Genomic DNA, 20,921 nt, shown 5'->3' on the forward strand with positions numbered 1-20,921 from the left:
GCACCCGCGGTCGCTTGGCTGGGACCTGAGCCGACTCCCAAATTGCGAGCTTGTCACCGTGCGCTGTGGGCACTCATACTGTGGAAGCGAGACACGAGGGTCGCACTCTTGTGGGCTGGCTGAGTCGGTGGGTTGAGAGGTTGTTGGGCTGTCAAACGTCAGTGGTTTTGACATCCTTACCCGTACATTGGACCCTTATAGCCATATAACCATCAGTCACATAAGGCACAAAAGCAATATGCACCGTCAACAATAGCAATATGGTTTATTAGGGTATCCACATCATCACTACGCCTTTTCTCCTCCACCCAGCAAGTTCAGCAGTACCTCCTTCGCCTTGTCTGGCTCGACACTCCCATCCGGAGCACGCATCACCATTTGTCCCACGAACCAGCCGACTTTCTTGACTTGGCCCTTTTCGGTGATGTCGCGAACCATGTCGGGTTTCTCTTCTAGTAGAGTCTGTGCTAGTTTGACGTACTCTTCCTGGCTGAGGGGTTGCAAGAGAAGGTTCTCTTGGTGAACGACTTCAGATACGCTGCGCTGATCTCCCTCAAATTTGATGGCGAGTAGGCGTTTTGCGGAAGGCGACGTGACCTCTTTGCGACGTATGTGCGAGATGACACCGGCGAGATAGTCGGCTGGGACGCGGTTAGGGTCCCAAGGTTCGTCTTGGAAGAGAGAGCCGAGTTCCATCAACACCCTAGTCATACGTTAGTTTGATCCCGACCCATATCATGGCAGATGAACATACCAGTTCCCAGTGATCTTGCCCAGGGTTTCCAGCGGAACGTCTTGCTCGTGCTGCTCGGTTTGACGGACCAGGCAGCGAATGACTTCTAGGTAATACTCCAACCGTTCGCCGTCGTCCATGGAGAGAAGTGTGATGGCATCCTTGGTAGTGAGTCCGTATGTGTTGGCGAGCATGTCCACGTTCACATCCGGCAGTTTGGGAAGGGTGTTCCGGAGGTGTTCAACAAGATCCTGATAATATTAGCACAGCGTTCATGCCAAAATTAGTGCCTGTGCTTACATTTCCAATGATGACAGGAGCAATGTCTGGGTCCGGCATATAGCGATAGTCGATCTCACCCTCTTTGCCTCGGAGACGTTTGGTAGTCTTGCTTCCAAGAGTCCATCCGCGAGTCTCGCCCTCAACGACACCTCCGCCCTCGAGCAAGTCGATTTGTCGATCACGTTCTGCGATGATGGCGTCTTCGACAGCCTTGACGCTTGCCAGGTTCTTGATCTCAGTCCGTTGACCCAGACCAGTAACACCGTGGTATGAGTGACTATAGTCAGATGACTCCCCTGCCCGTTGACGAACTGATACGTTGACATCGGCACGCAGTCCGCCCAACTCCATGCCCGTTGTGCAGGCATTGACAGCCTTGAGTATGTTTTGTATCTTGCGAACGACGACAGCAGCGACCGTGGGATCGTGGATCTGAGGGAGAGTGATGATTTCGATTAGAGGATGCGAGACGCGGTTGAAGTCGAGTAGGTGGGTCGAAGGGGGTTGCTGCACGGTCTTTGCGGTATCCTGCTCCATTTGTATCTGCTTGATGCCAATCTCGACGGGCCCAGGTTGCGGGGCAGCGCCAGGCGGGAAGTCATGAGGGTACAGGGTAATCTTGCCGTTCGTCGCGAAGGGCTCGTAGTACTGCGTGATCTGGTAGCCCGAGGGCTGATCTCGGTAGAAGTAGTGCTTGCGGTCGAAGCTGCTCTTGGGCTGTATCTCGCACTGGAAGGCTATGGCGGCGCGGAGGGCGGGTAGGAGGGTTTCCTTCTGGAAGTGAGGCTGAGTACCGGGGAAGGCGACGTCGAACAAGGAGACATGAGTATTGGGTGCCTCGCTGACTGAGGTCGCAGCACCTGAGAAAAGCTTCCGCGCAGTGTTGAGTTCGGCATGGACTTCGATTCCAACCGTCAACTCCCACTTCTCTAGTCGCACATCTTTGCCCTTTTTCGAGGACTTTGAGGCGCCAGAAAAGGCACTTTTCTCTTTCTTCTGTTGCTTCGCAGCATCTTTCAGCTGCTTTCGAAAGGCTGTACCATCCTGGGTCGGTGGTGGCTGCGTCTCAGTGTGGAGAGACCGTGCTGTGTGACGCGTGGGAAGATGGACAACGCCCAATTGAGACTGTCTAGTCCGGCGCAGACATGTATGACATATGTAGGGCTGTTTCGAGGCTGCAGCAAGAGTGTTGCGGGTGGTGCGGGCGAACATGACGTGAAGTATGGCGAGCAGCAGTTCTGGTGCCAATGCACAGTTGCGGGCGGTCTGTGCTCACTTCCGAGCGACCTTGGACCAGCGACACGCGACGCCAGCCACCCAATACTTCAACGCCAGGAAATGAAGTCGACGCCAACGCCAAAATCTCTCGCGTCGCTTGTTCCACTTGAATGCGATTCGACGTCGCCCGAAAGGCCGTCGAGCTCGACGGGCTTTGCCAGCATGGTCTCGATGCCACCGCATTCGCGACTGTCCGCTTTAGGTCACCTTGTGGAGTAACCTCTGAAGCTTCCTGATTGTCCACTCGATAAGGGCTTGTCTCTTTCCGGGTCGTCTTCGTTTCACCCTCTCGAGGTCAATAAGACGGAGGTTGGCAGCGACTCCGCCTAGATTCTCGGGCACTGACAGCGTTGGATCCGATTCGCATGAGCTTCCCACCGCGGCATGAGTCTCTGGCGCCGCGTACGGGGTATTTTGGTGTACAGTAGTCGGCGCGTAGACGTGAACATAACAGGTGATGTTCTGATAGAAGGTGTGCTCACCCGCGTTAGGGCGAGGAATGTCGAAACTACCGACGTTTGCCATGCGAGTCGGTTCGTTCAGCCCTCCTCTTGCGGACACGAGCCTTCAGTCTTCTGAAACTGTTGCGACACCTCTGCCACGCTTCTTCGTCTTTCGGTCTGTCGGCGGCGTGTACAAAGTTCCCTGGATGGATGTACACTCCCGGCCAGCGAGAGAAGTCTGCCACTGATTGACGGCTTGTGTCTGTGTCGTGAGAGAATCGCACGCTCCGACTACTGCGAATACTGGCCCCCATCCGCGCAAATGATCGGTATGTCCTGGACTCGAGCTTGTGGAGCCGTATACAAGTCTCGACCGTTCAGCGGACGCCTCAAAACTTGCCCTTGATGATGTTCTCAGCAACAGCTTTGGCGCTGTTCAGAAACTTCTTTGTCTGTTCCTTTCTCTTTTCCTTCTTCTGCGCCCTCGCTTGTTTACGCTCTTCTCGTTGCTGTCGTTCTTCTGGTGTGCTAGTATCTGGTTGTGTCTTCGACTGCGACGAGGTGGAAGGACCGGCAGTGTCTGTCTGGGGTGTAGCGGCGAAGTCGGTGTACTTGTATTCTCGTTCAGTCGGATGAGGTTCTGTGTCGGCACAGTCTTTCCCTGAATCAGCACCACAGTCACCAGTATCGCCTTTCGAATCGGCTCCGCGATCTCCAGATGTCGTTCCGCAATCGCCTGACGATGTCGTTCCAGAATCTGCGGCGACGAATGAAGACTCCATTCAAAGCCTTGAAGTGTGTCTGGCGTCGCTCAAAGATGGAGCTTGAGTGTAAGAAGCGTGGCAGTCAGACGTATCTTCTCCTTCAGCTTAGCCGCCTCGTGGCGCTTCGCTTTGACTGCAGTAGCCGTCTCGGCTCGGACTGCCCTCCTTTGTTGCTTCTTCTCTTTTTTTTCCGCTCGCTTACGCTCGTACTCCTCTTGATCTTCTTTGCGTTTGCGGTCCCGTTCCGCACGCTCCTCTGCTGTTAATGGTCGGCTGGACGAGGAGGAGCCTTGTGGGATGTAATCGGTTCCTGAATCTCCGCCTGAGTAGCTGCCGCCGTCACCTCCGTCACCTGCGGTATGGGATGTGCTGCAACCGCCGGAGTCGCCGCCACCACAGTCGCCGGAGCTATAGCTAGCGCTACCACAATCACCGCCGTCTGCCATATACTGATCTTAAGTTCCGAAGTGAAGCTTGAGCCGGAGCAAGTTGACGCGGAGCCAAAGTTTGGTCTTCTTGTTACCCGCGTGTGGGATCTTGGCCTTGGTGTCTGCTTTGGCCTTGTCTCGAACTACCTTCCGCTGTCGCCTCTTTCGCGCACGCTTGATCTTCAGTCTCTGCCCTACCGTTCCGTTCTTGGTGGTGAAATTGGTACTGGTATTGTAAGATGTGGAGAATGGTGTGCTCGATGCGTGATGTGTGCTAGTTCCACAATCTCCGTGTGACATGAAAGGTGGGATCTAGTCGTCCAGAACGAGAAACCAATCTCAAGTCTAGAGATGAAACCTGAGCTTGAGCAAGGTGATGTACAGTCGAAGCTTAGCCTTCTTGCTAGTCGTATCCGGGAGCTTGGCCTTGGTGTCTGCTTTGGCCTCGTCTCGAACCTCCTTCCGTTGTTGCTTCTTCTCTGCACGCTCCTCTTTCTTCTTCTTCAGTTCCTCTATCTCCCCTGCGGTGATATGGCGACTGGGAGAGCTAGGTGCCCAGATGGGTGTGCTTGCAGACGAGCAAACACCAGGCGTGCTCGCGATTGCTGGCGCCGACGGTGCGCACGCTGTACTAGCTCCACAACCTCTAGATGTGGCTGCACAGGTCATAAAAGGTCGGTCGTAGTCTTCTACCAAAGACGGAAGATACCAAAGAAATCGGCTATCTTAGCGCGAAGTCCCTTCTTCAACGTACGGTTCGCTAGTCTCTCCGCTCTAGCTTCTCGGCGTCTAAGCTTGCGTAGTCGTCGCTCTTCGATGATCCGCCTTCTCTCGCGTGGTTCGAGTGGGTTGGTGGCTCTCGGTCGGTGATTCGAAAGTGTTCGGCCTTGTCCTTGGACGGGGGCTTGGAGTACACCAGAGGCTACAGAGCTTGTTACACAAGTTGCAGTCGTGCTCATAAACACTCTCAAGACGTCAGAGAAAGAGTGCAGGCGTGGAGGTGCTCAGAAGTTTCCGGTGAAGATGCTCTTCAGCTTGAAGTGTATCCTGTCGAGCTTGCTCGGCGTATTGATTCTTCCGTTACGGACCCAAGTCTTCCGCTGTGCTTTGCGGGACTGTGTCTTTTCGAACTTGCGGAGGCGTTGGCGGGCTACGTGTAGTCGCTCGGTGGAGGTGAGAGGCCGGCCGGTGAAGTGAGTTGTTCGGGGGTCGTGGCCCTGGTCGAAGATGGTGCGGCGTCTATGAGTGATTCTTGGGCAGTATGTGCGCGTGTGGCGTTTGGGTTGAGTTGTTTTGGACCGTCGGGTGTCAAAGGGCATGTACTCAGTGGGTGTGGTGCTGCATGGACTGCGGGTCTCGTTGAAGGCGCTGGTGAGGGTGATGTAGGTTGCGAAGGACTGGAGGTCGAGCGTGGTAGGGGAGGTGTGCAGGGACTGCACAGGATGCAGCTATGCTGGTGCTGAGCTGCGAGACAGCTTGGTTGTGGTGGTGAGTGTGATGCCGATCAAGAGTATGGTGAGTTGATAATAAGGATGTGCTATACAATAACGTTGTGACAGCAAACGATGCTTCGGTGTGGATGGGTAGTCATGCAGTGAGGTGTGTTGGGGTGAGTGTGAGATGGAGGAAGTTTGTTTGGGTCTCGCGATAGACGTAGAAGCTGGCATCTGTCGTGACTACCTTGAACATGAGGGCCTGTGGGTGCTATGGAAGGCATCAGTCGCACAAAACAGGACGGAACCATCACTGCTATCTGTCCATTAGGGAAATGGCATTCCAATTGCAATTAACGTGCAACACCACTGGTGCTCACTCGTGTTTGGTCGAAGCAGCGAAAGCATATCGAGGGGATTCTCATATATTTGTATACTACTATCAACCATTTCAGTCAAAGACATACTGTCTGACCAAACAAACCAGATCCCGGCCGTGTGCTGCATGAAACTCCACCATACCGTCCCCATGCCGTGAAAACTCGCAAAAACCGCATTCAAGGGAACACAAACTTCCGATTCCCCATCATCCCCCAAAGTTCCTGAATAACAGCACGCTGATCCTCGCGCTTCGCATTGCGCACAGCAAAGTAAAGACGACCCTCAAGCTCTGGGTCCCAATCTCCAGGGTTCGCGCTCACTACAACGCCACCAGCCTCCTCCAGAATACACCATCCAGCAGCGACGTCCCAAGAGTACACGCCTCCTTCCCAGAACGCGTCGAGCATACCGTGTGCGACGTAGCAGAAGTCTAGTGCTGCGGATCCGTTTGAGCGGACTGACTTGCACATGGCGCCGCCCTCGACTTTGGAGGTGAGGAGAGCGTTGTGAATCGAGGTGCGCAGTGCCCAGTTGGGACCAGAGCGCTGGTTGCCCCATTCCACAGCAATGAGACAGGAATTGAGCGAAGGCATTGGCTTGGGGATGGGCTGAATAGGCAGCTTGATCTTGCGGCCGGTGAAGGTCTTCGTCAGGTAGGCGCCTTGACCCTTGACAGCATGGTACATATCACCGCGGAAAGGGTTGAACACGACGCCAACGACAGGCTTCTTGTCGATAGTCAGGGCCAGAGAGATAGCGCAGTTGGGTACACCAAGCGAGAAGTTCAGTGTGCCGTCGATTGGATCCACAATGAATGTCGGCGTGTCTGCGAGCTTTGTGCCATGCTTGAACGTCTCTTCGCCCAGGAAGGTGATATCGGGGAAGGACTCAGCGAGGCGTCGTTCGGCCATGGCTTCGATTTGCTTGTCGAATTTGGTGACTACATCGGATGTATTGTTCTTGTGGACGGTCGTGATGATGCAATCCTCGGCTGCGACCATGATCTTTCCTGCATCCTTCGCAATGTCAATCAGTACACTATGGACACTGTTGAGACAACTCCTGGTGACGTTGTGCTTGGATAGGACGGCATCGAAGTCGAAGGTGGCTGATGAGTCTGACGCAGAACTGGCCGGTACAACTGGTGTTGTTGACTCCATGGATGATGTGGGGCTAGACGAATCTGAGCCTGTTTGTTGAGATGCCATTTTGGTAGATTTAGAGAAACTACTGAAGGAACGACTTGAGGGATTTGTGAGTAATGAGTTGGAGTGAGACTGGAAGTTGCCGTTGAGTCTGGAAGAGCTGGAGAGCTTTTGTCTTATGTACTTTCTGGCTTGGGCGCGGTTTTGCAGTGCTGTTGAATGAACGTTTGCCCTGTACGGTGAGTGTGCTTCTAGACGTTGTGTGTAATTACACAGTCCGAGACCCCGGTAACTCGGTGTGAAAGTAGTCCACAGCTTGAAATTATTCGAGATTGTTGCCAGGTGAGGCGGCCTCACAGGTGGCATAGTATCGTTTTGTTGAAAGATACAATGGGACTTGGTGACCAATTACTAGACGTCGTAAGCTGGGGCCAATTGCGGACTCTTCTTATCTAGACACCCCAGGCAAGTCATTGCGGTAGGCAACTGGAGGCAACAACATCAGCATCGAAGACTGTGATAACAAGTAGGCAAAATATATATGCCTTCTATTATTTTCCCGGGTACGTCCGAGCTGAGAGGAGTCGAATATTACACTAGGTAAAGGGCTGGGAGTAGATCATGAGCATATCCGAGGCATGTGTCAACGGTTCCGTTCCGTTGCTCCTCAGAGCCCAGAGGAGCCCCGTGGCTTTCGTACTCACGTTATCGCGGCATCTCAGAAACGGAATGTCTTCGTCAAATTCGTGCGCTGGCTTGGAGAGAGTAGTGTCTGCGCTATCGGAGTGATGAAGCTGAGGCAAGAGTGCATGTGAAGAACCTTACAGGAACGCTCTACGATGGCGCACGGGCCACGACTAGTACTCGCATGCTGCATCACGATGTTTTCGGCTACACGTGCTTCCAAACTCCTCATAAGCTGCCAAAACTTTGGTCAATCGAAACCGAAAGAGATATTGTTGGGAACGATAAAGACATGTGCACCAAACACTGGTAGAGGAAGGCAGTCAATCTCAATCAATCGCCTCGCCAAACGACGTCATAACCACCCGACATATACCCGTGGACATCTCAAACCCAACATCAAAACCACAAAACACCTCAAAATGCCCCAACCAAAATCCCTCCCAAAAGACCGCTACACCCGCCAACGCGCCGCCCGCGCCACGCGTCGACATCTCGCCTCCCTAACACCCTCGACATCGCACCCCCAACAACAATCCCCCTTCTTCACCCTACTCCCAGCAGAAATCCGCTTCACAATCTACCAGCACGTCCTCTCCCAACAGCACGACCCCACCCGCCCCATCGACATCCACTCCATCTCGCCCCTCTACCGCCCCCTCCACACATACTTGACGAAAATCGACACCAGCCTGTTACTCACGTGCAGACTAGTGTACGTGGAAGCACATCAGATACCATTAAGGAGTGCTACGCACCATTTCAGATATCTGGGTAGTACGTCGTGGTTGTACAATGGGGATATATGGCTGCATCATATCACTGCGCAGCGCGGGGCGGAGTTGTACCACCTCCACGACAACCTCGTCGCCCTGAAACCCTCCAACTTTTCTAAATTCCTGCTCAACCACCTTCACTGGCGCAGAATAACCTGGACGATATGCGCCTATCTCCTGCCTCCCCTGCTCGCAGAACTAAAAGAACGACAGCGCCTCGTCTCCACCCTCGCATCCCTCACCCTCCCATCCTCATGCCAAGAAGTCAATCTAGAATTCGAAACTCGAGAAGATTTGTTGCCGGAGTGGCCGGGGTTGGAGGCACAGATTGAAGCGTGTAGAGTGTTGGGACTGAAGAAGAGGGATGGGAGTGTGTTGGAGAGGGATGATGCGTGTGCGGTTAGTTATACGTGGAGGGGCAGTGGGCATGCGAGGTGGGGGACGAGTGAGGATGGGGTGTGGAAGGAGAAGATGAGGTATTGTACTACGAGGCTTTGTTGGAGGGCGAGGGTGCCCAGGAGGGAGTATGCGAGTTATGATTTTTTGGATTGTTTGGACGTGGAGGGGGATGGGGAGGGGGTTGTGGAGAGCGTGGAGAGGTTGGGTGGGTAGGTGGAGGTTGCCGTGACACTTGTGTATTCTTCATCCACACCGCACTTCCCACCAGTCTTCACGTTTGCATGTTGAGGTGTGCTGTCTAGGTTTGGTTGGATTGATCCTCTTCCACCACGCCTCGGTTCCTTGAACATGGACACATCGAGGAGTCCTTGGCCCTTCGTTTCCACCATGTCGCCAACTGCACACTTACGCTTGACGCGCACGTCTACGTTGTGCTTCATGGCGTTCCTCATCCACCGCATTCGTCATGCTTGCCACTGCTGAGAATCCATTTAACGCTTGAACATAAACCAAAAGACGGAAACCATTCGAACAAACGAAAAACTGCAATATAGAAGTGACTCCACTAACCTTGAAAGTGTTTGGAGTATACGTGGGTGGGTACGTAGTTGTACATGCCTGAGCATTCCGCGTGCTGTGATTTTGATATCGTCTGCCTCCACACAAGGGCTGCTCAACCCAAGACTCTCGGACCGTTCGACTTGCCCTTCTTCTGGACACCACGAGGTATGAACATGGCGGGAGATGCGACTACCGCAGGCGTACTGTTGTTGCCATTTCCAGACTTGTCCTTGTTGTTTTTGTTGTTCCTGTTCTTCCCCTGCTTGTGTTTGTCGTCCTTCTTTACGACGGCCTTGACCTCAGATGTGGCTCGCTTGATGAGGACCGGGTGGCTGCCAATGTACTTGCCATTCATCTCCTTGGCGGCACGGAAGTAGTCGTCGGTGTCTGAGAAGCTCACGAAACCGTAACTTCTGCTCTTGGTGGACTTCTTGTCTCGTACGACGCGGGCTTTGGACAGAGACGGGTACTTGGCGAAAGCTTTGAGGAGTGAGTCGTCGGTGACTTCACCCGCCAGGTTACCGATGAAGAGCCGCGGGTGCAAGGGGTTCCACTCGAGTAGTGTCTCGTCCTCCCACTGTTTTCCACCTCCCTCGCGAACAACAGTCTTGCGCTTGCCGTCGGCTGCTGGTCCTGCTTCAGTATCCTGGGTGGTTGCCGCTTCCGGTCGAGCGGTCATGTTCGCACCGGTGCCCTTCTTCGCATTCGCGTCGCCAGCATTGTATGCGCTGTTCCACTCGGCGATGCGGGCTTCTTCTTCGGGATCATAGGTGCCACCAAATCCGCGGTTCACGGTCGGAGCAGCTGGGTATGAGGCCGCAGCAGGTGCGCCCGTCGCGTAGGCTGGGTACGAGTAGTTGTTGTAAGCATTGCTGGTCGGGTATGCGGGTGCTTGATAGGGGGCGCTCACTGGGGCTTGCGCGTAGTTTGCCGGCGCAGCAGACGCCGGTGTGAAGCCAGCAAACATGGGCGAGTTGCCCTGGCCTCGCGCGCCAGCGTTGTTGGTCCTTGAGGGCGGTGCCGAGTATGTCGTGGGCGGCGGGCGCGCTGGCAGGGAGTGATGGGGCTGCATGTTGGAGTAGGAGCTGCGGGTCAGTTCAGCTTAACCTTAGCGAGGTGATGACTTAACCAGCTACTGGTCGAGACGCGCTCTGATGTTGCGGAGTGGGTAGACTGGTGATAGGACGGTCGGGTGGCTAAGGATGCGTAGTAATCTACGGTTCGCAGATTTTGAGGGTGCGCGCGGGTGTGGTTGCACCGATGAGGTGAGGCGCAGTTTCTGTATGGCTGGGGAAAATGCCTCTCAATGAAGCGCGTCCGTGTGAGTGAATAACCGCCCGGGCAGTGCCGTGCGCGTGAATGTCTGGAGCTGATGCTGACTACACGTCGAAGATGGCAGAAGGCAACAAGACTTTCCCGAAGCGTCTAGCAGGCGAGGCTGGGTCGGCGTTTGAAGGCAGAGTGGGATGGCGGGCCGGCGGTGCAAATTACAATTACCGTGGGGATGCGTCAGGCAGATGGGGGCGTCGACGTCCGTTGTTGGTTTCTGTCGCAGAAAGTGAGCCAAGCGGCTCCTCCGGCCCCGAAATCACGTGTTGCCGGCATATCGGCAGCCGCTGCACACCACGCTGCACCGCAAGGCTCAACCTTGAACAGCCAGGAAGGCGCTGCAGCGCGATGCACAGGCGTCACCGGTGATGAGTTTTCTCACATCGCGTCAGCCCTCACAGTCCATCCGCGTAGCCTTGGAAACATTGCAAGACTTCTCCGGCGACCTGTCCTAGCGTATCCGGTGATCCCTGCACGCTGCCCCTCCATCCGTACTGCGTAATGCTGTGTTAAGGCTGAGACGGAGGGGCTTCACAAGCAGCCGCATTTGACCGCGACGCCGTTGGGACTGTTGCTTGCGTCGCTAGTCTGCTAGGATGAAATTGATGTCAATAGTGAATGTACACCGAGTCGTGATAGCCATACCTAGGTAGCATCTGCAACCACATGCGCAACCCACCCGTGTCTAGCCCGCTCATTAGACGGCGGCTTTCTAATCATGCGACGTGATGTTCAGCAATCATGTCGGCAGCGGTGCAAACGTTTTACAAGACGGAATTGGCAACAGTGGCTTGTATGACATACCTTACCGCCGCGGCCGAAGCTATTCTCCGTCAACAGCGTGATGCTGGGATATGGTGGTGGGACGTGCCATTGATGCAATAGTAGTGTGCCCCGCTTGTTCCAAAGACTTTCCGCGTACATATCTTGACGACCCCCACCAGACTTCTTCTTCCTTCTCTTGACCATCTCCCGCTTTATAAGCCTCAATTGCCTCGTATTGCACGCCCGGTCGCTGCAATTCTACCCCGCCAACACTTTCTCATCCACCCACCTACTCCTACACGAGAACAGCAATCATGTCTTCTGAGCCCGTCGGAGATTTCGGCCTCATCGGCCTGGCCGTAAGTACTCCATGTTCCGATCGCGTCCACGGCGAGTGCAGCAGAAAGTGCGCGTCGTCGTGCCTTCCTGCCAGCCATTGAGTCCAAAGCGCGAATTATCCGGAGACATTCACCCCCAACGCATCAAGGCCAGCCATGCTGACCATACATATAGGTCATGGGCCAGAACTTGATCCTCAACGCGTAAGTCACAACAAACGTCATAACCTGCCAAACCAGTACTAACACCAAACAGTGCTGACCACGGCTTCACCGTTGTTGCTTTCAACCGAACGTAAGCGCCTCGATACACCGCGCCGCCAACACACACTGACAGGCAGATAGCGTTGCCAAGGTCGACCGTTTCTTGAACGATGAGGCCAAGGGCAAGTCCATTGTCGGCGCCCACTCCATCAAGGAGTTCGTCTCCAAGCTCAAGAAGCCCCGCCGCATGATGATGCTCGTCATGGCTGGTAAGCCCGTTGACGACTTCATCGAGCTCCTCCTCGAGGGAGGTGCCGAGGAGGGCGACATCATCATCGACGGTGGTAACTCCCACTACCCCGACACCAACCGCCGCACAAACTACCTCAAGTCCAAGGGTATCCGATTCGTCGGAACTGGTGTCTCTGGAGGAGAGGAGGGTGCCCGCTACGGTCCTTCCATCATGCCCGGTGGTAACGAGGAGGCCTGGCCATACATCAAGGTAGGAATGCGCGAAGAAATAAACAGGCAAAAACTAACAATATCCAGGATGTCCTCCAGTCCATCTCCGCAAAGTCCGACGGCGAGGCCTGCTGCCAATGGGTTGGTGACGAGGGTGCCGGTCACTACGTCAAGATGGTCCACAACGGTATTGAGTACGGTGACATGCAGTTGATCTGCGAGGTGAGACGAGACGATCATACAGAAAGAAAGAGGCGACTGACAGAAACAGGCCTACGACATCATGAAGCGCGGTCTCGGCATGAGCAACAAGGAGATTGGCGACGTTTTCACACAATGGAACAAGGGCGTTCTCGACTCATTCCTGATCGAGATTACCCGTGACATCATGTACAAGAACGACGACGATGGTGTTGCTATCGTTGAGAAGATCATGGACTCTGCTGGTCAGAAGGGTACCGGAAAGTGGACCGCCATCAACGCGCTCGACCTCGGTATGCCCGTTACCCTGATCGGAGAGGCCGTCTTCGCCCGTTGCCTGAGTTCGCTCAAGCAGGAGCGTGGCCGTGCCGCCGGTCTTTTGGACGGCCCCACCCCCAGCTTCTCTGGCGACCGCCAGGCCTTCATCGACAACCTCGAGCAGGCTCTTTACGCGTCCAAGATCATCTCGTACGCCCAGGGATTCATGCTGATCCAGAACGCCGCCAAGGAGTACAAGTGGAAGCTGAACAAGCCCGAGATTGCCCTCATGTGGCGCGGTGGATGCATTATCCGCTCCGTCTTCTTGAAGGAGATCACCAAGGCTTACCGCCAGAACCCCGAGCTCGAGAACTTGCTGTTCGACGACTTCTTCAGCAAGGCTATCCACAAGGCCCAGTCCGGATGGAGAGACACCGTCTCCAAGGGTGCTCTCTGGGGTATTCCCACCCCTGCTTTCAGCACCGCCCTCAGCTTCTACGACGGATACCGCGCCAAGGACCTGCCCGCCAACCTGTTGCAGGCGCAGCGTGACTACTTCGGTGCCCACACCTTCAGGATCAAGCCCGAATTCGCCAACGAGACCTACAAGGAGGGCCAGGACATCCACGTCAACTGGACCGGAAGGGGTGGTAACATCTCTGCTTCTGTAAGTTTCACGCACATTGATCATTTAGAAGACACTAACAAGTTGCCAGACCTACAACGCTTAAAAAGGGGATATCCATTGCTTGTTAGACGGGAGCAGAGGGCTGCCCCGAGTTCATGTTTTATGACGAACGTGAAAATTGAGATACCTCGAATCTAGAATGAATATAACGATTCGCATGTCCAATACTTGCATGTGCCGGTGAATGTATGAAGCTCAGCTTGACCGCTGTGTTGTTACTCGTACGCTAGCTGCAGTTAGCGTTGATCGTCGCGTACCTCCAGGTAGACCCTTGACGAGCCACCCCACTATGAATTGAACATTGTTACGAGGTCGCACGCGCATCGGCTTCCCAGCAATCAGGATACACTCGGGACGGAAGCGTCTCCAAGGCCTACACCATACACCTTCTATAATTGGCCCAGCGGCAAGCGCCCTGCGTAAAGGCTTGGCATCGCGACCACGGAAAGTTGCAGCGCATCACGACAACATCAACCCACCCGCCTCGCGCTCCGCCAGCTCCGCCACGCCAGCGCTGCCCCACGACCCGGTTGCGCGTGCGTCGTCGCGTTTTCATTTCTTTCATTCCTTTGGATTGTATATTCACTGCTTGTATGAGTCTCTGGCGTTAGGTCCTCCGTCGTAGAATCTGGGCAGGGACTAGGTGCTGACGAGACCCAATTGTAGCGGAGCAACACGTTAGCCTCCGCCGCCCGTAATACCCAAGTCGCCTAGACAAAGGCACACAAGAGCAGGACCGTCATGGCGGACAACAAGCGCAATAGCGTTGCGGGCAAGGTTGCGACTCCGAACCTAAAAGCCGGCCCTGGATCGAACAAAGATGTCATTGGCGCGGATTCCGATCTGTACAAGGCTGTTGGGTCACGGTACGTTCCGCTCGTCGAAAAGGTATCACCGCTGGGATGGTAGCTGACAGTTCCCAGCATCAAAGTCACATGTGCCCCTGGCAAGAACGTCCTCGAGGGCACCCTCTTCACGGCCTGCAACCTCACCCACGCCATAGCCATCAACACGGCGCCCGCTCCACCGAACCCCTCCCCCGCCTCCTTATTCAGCCAGCCCGGCGACTACCACATCATCCCATTCGCACACATTGAGTCCTTCGAGATCATCGGCACAGGAGAGCGCGTAGCAGAGTCCGCAGCGGGTTTCGATGGCGCACTCCCCAGCATCTCCAAGGTGGATCTAGCCGCGCTACAAGCCCGCGAAGACCAAACTATCCGCGAGATGAAGAAGAAGGATATGCAGAAGGGCAAGGGCGTTAGTGCTGAGGCGCAGGAGTTGTTCGATGCTATTTCGAGGACGTGAGTCATATCAGATCTGGCAAACACAGCATAACAGGGCTAACATACGAACCACAGTCTACCAACTCGGTGGGCAGATACGCAGATCGTCGTCAACGACTCCGTCCTCATCCAGGCCCCGTACACGCTCGACAGCATCAAAGCACCCGCCGACAAGCACCAGGCTAAGGCTCACGTTCGCAAGGTCGTCGAAGCCTTTTACCAGCGTAAGAAGGGCGCTTCTGCGGGTGGGGCGGCTCGCGCTCCGGTTGCTGTGCCCAACGCCCCTAGGAAGGGAGGTTAGAACTCGGCCAGCCCAGGGCTTTGGCGACGGACAACTTGATGTAAACCTTATCCGCAGAGGCCATGTCGCTGGCTGGAAGGTTTTGTCTCGTTAGTGCCGTGAGGTATGAATCACGGAAGAATTATGTAATGATGGTAGCAGTCATGCATTCTATCGAAGGGTGCTGGAAGGTAAACATGCTATTCCGTATGGCATAGTAGGTATTTCAGAAATTCACAAAATGTTCAAAAGCCACGGCTTTTTGCGCCGTGTGATGTAAGTGCGATAGGTCAACTTGACGTTTACGACAGGATCCCGATGTCCGCACGCACATGGGAATAAACACAAAGATGATGACAGAAGTTTGCAGATAATGGAACCACACATCAAACAGCAGGCTGCAGCTGAAAGCCTCTTTCTCATTCTGTTGGCAATTGGGACGCTCTTGTACCTCATCGCTAGGTTATAACACCAGCCTTGTTCCGACGCACCCGTTCAACTCGCATGTTTCGCAGCGAGCAAGATGGATCCCTTGAGCATCGCAACGAATGTGGTATGTTTAGCAAAACCGGGGCCTATTTGAAGCTGTCAAGCTAACCATACTTTTAGCTCCGGATCATTACGACTTTCCTCGGAGCTGCCAAAGGCCTGAACGACATATGGAACAAATGGAAGCACGCGCCCGTTACCGTGCGATTCCTCTGTTCCCAGCTCAAACTCAATGGGACCTTACTTTCGCGGCTGCAGGCACTACTTCTTGACGAAACGAATGCTGTGCACGCGGACGCAGATTTGGTCGATACGCTCGATACGACTCTGAATAGCTCTCTCGTGCTGGGGGTATGCCTCGGGAAGTACGTGTCGAAGATCATGAAGGGCGTCCACGGTGATGGTAGCATGAGCTCGAAAGCCAAATTTTGGACTCTGTGGAATGAGGATGAAGCCAAGGACTTATTGGAACGACTGCATCAAAACCATACTGCGATCAACATGTTGATCGGCCCGCTGAACAGGTGAGTGAAGACAAAGTCTCCATATAGCGTACAGCTACAGCTATGAATGGCCGACTGAATTTAGCAGGGATTCTTCGACCGAGAGAAAGAAACCCCTTCAGGAAAAAGAACAAAGCAAGACGATGTTAACAATGAACGAACACACCCAAAATATGCGAAAGGCTTATGCCCTCACAGTGGCGGAGTCTACATTCAAAACCGAAGATTCCCCCGATAGTCTCTTGAGCAATCTCTCAACGCTTGTCGGTCCTACTGACAGCTCATCCGAACAACACTTCGAATCTGTCCTCTCGAACTCCAGAGTATACAAGAAAGCTTCTAACGCAGCTATGAGCCGGCGACCGAATACCGATTTCGACAATGCAAGCATGAGGACTAATCATTCTACAACTGCAACGATTGGCGACCCAGACTTCATTACCGACCCATCAAACACGGAAGAAGACATAGCTACTACAAGGCCTGTGATTGTTCATATCTGTGATCCTGTTCATAGGGCGAGCAGAAATCTCAACGTTGCAGGCGTAACAGGTATCTGTACCGAAAGCTATCCTACCCAAGAACCCGGAAAGCTGAGCTACAAGCCACACGATCGGATCGAAAATTTACGGAAGGTAGATGCAGCGTGGTGGTACGGCACTACTGAACCGACAGAGAATGTGCCTGAAAACCGTGGGATAATTTTGCGTCGAGACTTCTACCCTATTTACAGGCTTAACGAATGGAAACCTGCACACACTGGCAGAAGCATGGGTATCGAAGCCGTCGGCGAGTGTTGGTTGCGCTATGAAGAGGGAGACCGAGTGGAATTTAATGTAAGTGACGTGAAACCCTGTACCTATCACATTGAGCTAACCAATCCAGCGAATATACCATAACTTCATCTGGGTCGTAAGAGTATGCAGGAACTCAGACCATCACGCTGGATCAAACGACATAGACTCCCGGTGTCACAATGCGTCAACAGAGGGACAGATGCTAGTCGATACCATTGTGCTGAGTGACGAGATCCGCGAACAGGTCGATACTCTGTTAGCACATTGTGCTTCTCCTCTTCCGCGTCTCGTCGGCTTGGAAGAACGTGAGCGGTCCAAAGAGATTATAAAGATGGTGAACGAGAATGGCTGGCCCGAATCTGAGCAGAAGATTATAGCGGATTGCAAGAGCTTTAGGGAACTACAAGAAGCGGCAGAGTTATATAGGATGTGTGGATAATAGGGCTGGGACCTACAATGAGTCACGGGTGTGTGCAGGGATATGGCAAAAAGGTAGATAAAGCATACATGGCAGGATACGGGTTCAATTCGCAGGGTGAAAAGTACGCGAAGACCATCACGCTGCCTCATACTAATATACAAAACGCCTCAACACATGCCCGTAGTCCCCAGATCAAACCCCCAGCGGCTCCGCCCTCATCAGCGCGAACCTCATCTTCCACAAATTCCCCTTACTCACATGCGTCAGGCGCCCGTCCGCCTTCCACCTCGTGTTGTACGGGATCTGGTGGCTGTCCAACACGTCCACAAAGGCACCAGGGAGAGGCCTATACGCACTCGTCCCATCCACCTCTAGATCCAGACGGGGCCCCATGGCCCAACCATAAGAGACGTTGGCAGGCCCCCGGCAACCCTCTTCAACGACGCACGTACTGCGCGCCCGCAGCGAGTCTTGCTTGTAGCGGAGACCATTGCCGCCGGCAGACGAGATGACCACGCCAATCATGCAGTCGTTCATCTTCTTGACGATGATGAATGGGTAGACCTTGATGACGATTTGGCCGTACTGCGACGGGATGTGGGTGGCGCGGGAGGTGGCTGCCATGCGCGGGAGTGGCGCCCATCCGATGTCGCCTACGCTGATGGCGTTGGGGTCGATGCCCTGGACGTTCTGGTAGTCCTGGTATACGACCGGACGGCGCATGTACTCGGGCGAAGGGGAAGGCGAATTTTCGAACCTCCTTCGCTCGCGAGGCGGCGAATCGTCGTCGTCGTCCTCCTCCTCCATCTCATCCTCCTTCACCTCGTCCTCCTTCACCTCTCCTTCCTCCATCTCACCCTCCTCCATCTCCTCCTCCCTCTCATCCTCCTCCACCCCCTTCCCCAAAACCTCCCCATCCCATCTCTCCAAAAGCGCTTCAAATCGCTGCACGCAAAGCAACAACTCACCGGAAATCGTCTCGAGCTCCTTGAGCTCGTTGGCCGTAGCCTCTCCTTCTTGTAGTGCCCGAAGGCGGTTCTGATGTGCCCGAAGGCGGTGCTGGTGTGCCTCTATGGCGAGGACTTCCATGGCGATGTCGCGCCCGAGGTTGATGGTGGTGAGGGAGGGCGTGGCGGGCCATGCCGGCGACGTTGCCGTGAAGGCGAGGAGTGTGGTGGTGGTGTGGGTGGTCATGGTGACTGTGTGGTTAGCTTGGGGGTGGGAGGGGAGGGGTTGGGGGTGATGTAGGCGGTAGGGAGGACTATGAGAGACGGGAATTGAGGTGCTGGGGGTGATGTAGGTGGTAGAGAGGAAGATACAGGAAGGGAAGTGCCATGCTGGGGGTGATGTAGGCGGTAGGGAGTAGGATTCGGAAAGGGAATCGGGCTGCCGCAGCCCATGTAATCCGCAAAGCCATGAACGCCATAACAAAAAGAAAGGATACTTACGAGTGTAGTCAGCGTGTGTTGCTGAAGAAGCTTAAAAATCGGCGGCATGAAAACTTTTGTTATGGGCGTCCTGGGTGCAAACGCTCGCTGCTGTCTTGGCGGTGAAAAGTGCGGCTCACTGCTCACGTTCACCGTGAGTTTGGCAGAGAGCGAGGAGCGAGGAGCTGGATGTGAGAGCGGAAGTGAGCGTGACGGTGACATTGGGGTTGGAATTCGTATGGGATATGTAAGGAATGAGGTTAACAGCTATGTGGGAGATGGGAGATGTATAGAGTAAGGGCAGTGCGTGATGTAGGCGTATTGTGGCATTAAGGCGCGATGGATACTAGTGGCATGACATTAATGTAGGCATAGTATGGCGTTAAAATGTTGGAGATATCTGCTACAGAACTTGATGTCGTATGCACAACTCTTTGGTTTCGTGTGTTACAGCATACAGAAGAACGAAGTCTTCGTCTGCACAAGCATTTCAAACCGCAGATATATATTGCCCTTTCACTTTTCACCGCCCTTTTCCGCTTGACCTAGCAGCAAACTCAGCATACTGGACAGGATTGTAATGTCCGAATGGGAATGTCTGAAGATGGAGAGATGGCCACTGTTGTCACTATGTCTGTAACCGATGTCGAGCCAAACTACATATATAATAGCCTCTCATCTCACGGTTATGATTCAGACAAACGCTCACTTCCACTCAACTCCCCAAGTAACCTCCCCCTTCCTAAACGGCACAACCTCACACTCGCCCCCACCCTCCTTCCTCAACACATCCACCACCGTCTCCTTCCCCTTCCTCAACACAATCCTCTCCTTCTTCTCATCCTCAATCTGATAAAACCCCCTCCCCCACCCCCCAAAGAACCCCTCCAGCACCTCCATCGTCACCTCCTCCTCTTGCACAACCCCCCTCTTCACCCCCACCTCCAACGCATCAAGCACATACCCCACCGCATACGGCTGCGTAAAAACCCCCGCAGCAACCTTATCCTCCCCCCTCTTCTTCCCCCTCGGATGCGGCGCCGAATCCGTCCCCAGAAAAAACTTCCCATTCCCCTGCACCACCGCGCGCAGCAACGCATCCCTATCCTCAGGCGTCTTCGCAACAGGCTTGCAGAAACAAAAGGGGTCGCCGGCCCAATCATCGATGATCAGGCTGAGGTGGTGCGCGGTGATTGTGCCGCTGACGGAGGGGCCGCAGGAGCGGACGGCGGAGAGGGCGGCGGATGTGCTGCAGTGCTCGAGGATTATGCGGAGAGAGGGGAATTTGGTGTGGAGGAGCAGGAAGGTGGGGAGGAAGGCGGGTTCGGCGTTGAGGATGGTTATAGCGCCTGTTTTTGTGTCTTTGGTGGTGGTGACGTGGGTGTTTGGGGGCGTGGACGGGACTTCGCCGTGGAGGTTGAGGACCATGTTTTGTTTTTCCATTTCGGCGAAGACGGGGTAGAAGGGTTCGTAGGAGAGGACGCCTGAGGAGGAGTTCTATGTGGGGGGTTAGTCCGCCTGTCACATGAGTTGCCAATCTCTTCCTCTCTTATCCTTCTTTTTTTTCTTTGACATATCTTTGGGAGAGTGTGTCTCAGTCTGTACGTACCGTAGTAACACCAGCAGGATAAGACTTCACCCCCGTAATCCCCGCTTTCTTCGCTTCACGAATAACCTCCGGCGTGATATCCTCGTGAAGATACAGCGACATAACGTAGTCTACATTCGGCTCAATAGCGCGGAGTCTGTCGCGGTACTCGAGGCATTGCTTCACGGAAGTGATAGGCGGGACCAAGTTCGGCTGTGATAGTGATATAATGGGTTAGAGAAACGTGACCAAAATAGTTTGATGACGAGAAATCGGGAAAGATGTATAGACAGAAGGCGAGAATGACGGAGAAAAAGATGACTGAGACATAAATGGAGATAGAGATAAGCATCCAGAATGGAATACAAGATATACCAAACTCACCATAACATACACCTGATTCACACCACCCTTTCGAATCGTAGGCGTGACAAGCTGCGACATCTCGCCATCGCGAAGATGTACATGAGCGTCATATGCCGCCGGCAGCTCGATTTCCGTCAGTTCGGTAAATTTCATCTTCTGGTTCTGCTGACTCCTGACTATGGATCGTGGAGTTGGTCGTTGTTGTTACCCAC

At 54.1% G+C, this 20,921-nt stretch overlaps 9 protein-coding genes across 9 annotated transcripts; 3 read left to right on the forward strand and 6 right to left on the reverse strand.

The window, feature by feature from the left end:
- Positions 1-288: 288 nt before the first annotated feature.
- Positions 289-2,227, reverse strand: J4E85_004358 (uncharacterized protein; the record flags this gene model as incomplete). Its single annotated transcript, XM_051468616.1, has 3 exons — positions 289-703; positions 755-984; positions 1,034-2,227. The coding sequence occupies 3 exons, from the start codon at positions 2,225-2,227 to the stop codon at positions 289-291; spliced, it is 1,839 nt and encodes a 612-aa protein (XP_051328208.1).
- An 898-nt stretch (positions 2,228-3,125) lies between these two features.
- J4E85_004359 (uncharacterized protein) lies at positions 3,126-3,946 on the reverse strand (the record flags this gene model as incomplete). The annotated part of the gene is made up of 2 exons (XM_051468617.1): positions 3,126-3,493; positions 3,589-3,946. The coding sequence occupies 2 exons, from the start codon at positions 3,944-3,946 to the stop codon at positions 3,126-3,128; spliced, it is 726 nt and encodes a 241-aa protein (XP_051328209.1).
- A 1,972-nt stretch (positions 3,947-5,918) lies between these two features.
- On the reverse strand, positions 5,919-6,902 carry J4E85_004360 (uncharacterized protein; the record flags this gene model as incomplete). The annotated part of the gene is made up of 1 exon (XM_051468618.1): positions 5,919-6,902. The coding sequence occupies one exon, from the start codon at positions 6,900-6,902 to the stop codon at positions 5,919-5,921; it is 984 nt and encodes a 327-aa protein (XP_051328210.1).
- Positions 6,903-9,419: 2,517 nt separating this feature from the next.
- On the reverse strand, positions 9,420-10,379 carry J4E85_004361 (uncharacterized protein; the record flags this gene model as incomplete). The annotated part of the gene is made up of 1 exon (XM_051468619.1): positions 9,420-10,379. The coding sequence occupies one exon, from the start codon at positions 10,377-10,379 to the stop codon at positions 9,420-9,422; it is 960 nt and encodes a 319-aa protein (XP_051328211.1).
- A 1,336-nt stretch (positions 10,380-11,715) lies between these two features.
- Positions 11,716-13,595, forward strand: GND1 (phosphogluconate dehydrogenase (decarboxylating) gnd1; the record flags this gene model as incomplete). The annotated part of the gene is made up of 7 exons (XM_051468620.1): positions 11,716-11,760; positions 11,915-11,943; positions 11,996-12,034; positions 12,085-12,445; positions 12,493-12,627; positions 12,677-13,531; positions 13,581-13,595. The coding sequence occupies 7 exons, from the start codon at positions 11,716-11,718 to the stop codon at positions 13,593-13,595; spliced, it is 1,479 nt and encodes a 492-aa protein (XP_051328212.1).
- Positions 13,596-14,293: 698 nt separating this feature from the next.
- On the forward strand, positions 14,294-15,139 carry J4E85_004363 (uncharacterized protein; the record flags this gene model as incomplete). The annotated part of the gene is made up of 3 exons (XM_051468621.1): positions 14,294-14,418; positions 14,476-14,856; positions 14,914-15,139. 3 exons carry the CDS (start codon positions 14,294-14,296, stop codon positions 15,137-15,139), a joined length of 732 nt encoding a protein of 243 aa, XP_051328213.1.
- A 502-nt stretch (positions 15,140-15,641) lies between these two features.
- Positions 15,642-16,135, forward strand: J4E85_004364 (uncharacterized protein; the record flags this gene model as incomplete). The annotated part of the gene is made up of 2 exons (XM_051468622.1): positions 15,642-15,671; positions 15,728-16,135. The coding sequence occupies 2 exons, from the start codon at positions 15,642-15,644 to the stop codon at positions 16,133-16,135; spliced, it is 438 nt and encodes a 145-aa protein (XP_051328214.1).
- Positions 16,136-17,578: 1,443 nt separating this feature from the next.
- On the reverse strand, positions 17,579-18,522 carry J4E85_004365 (uncharacterized protein; the record flags this gene model as incomplete). Its single annotated transcript, XM_051468623.1, has 2 exons — positions 17,579-17,631; positions 17,781-18,522. The coding sequence occupies 2 exons, from the start codon at positions 18,520-18,522 to the stop codon at positions 17,579-17,581; spliced, it is 795 nt and encodes a 264-aa protein (XP_051328215.1).
- A 938-nt stretch (positions 18,523-19,460) lies between these two features.
- J4E85_004366 (uncharacterized protein) lies at positions 19,461-20,787 on the reverse strand (the record flags this gene model as incomplete). The annotated part of the gene is made up of 3 exons (XM_051468624.1): positions 19,461-20,252; positions 20,365-20,556; positions 20,728-20,787. The coding sequence occupies 3 exons, from the start codon at positions 20,785-20,787 to the stop codon at positions 19,461-19,463; spliced, it is 1,044 nt and encodes a 347-aa protein (XP_051328216.1).
- Positions 20,788-20,921: the final 134 nt, after the last annotated feature.

The sequence above is a fragment of the Alternaria conjuncta genome (assembly GCF_024043145.1).
Source record: "Alternaria conjuncta strain BMP 0040 chromosome Unknown scaffold_5, whole genome shotgun sequence".
NCBI lineage: Eukaryota > Fungi > Ascomycota > Dothideomycetes > Pleosporales > Pleosporaceae > Alternaria > Alternaria conjuncta.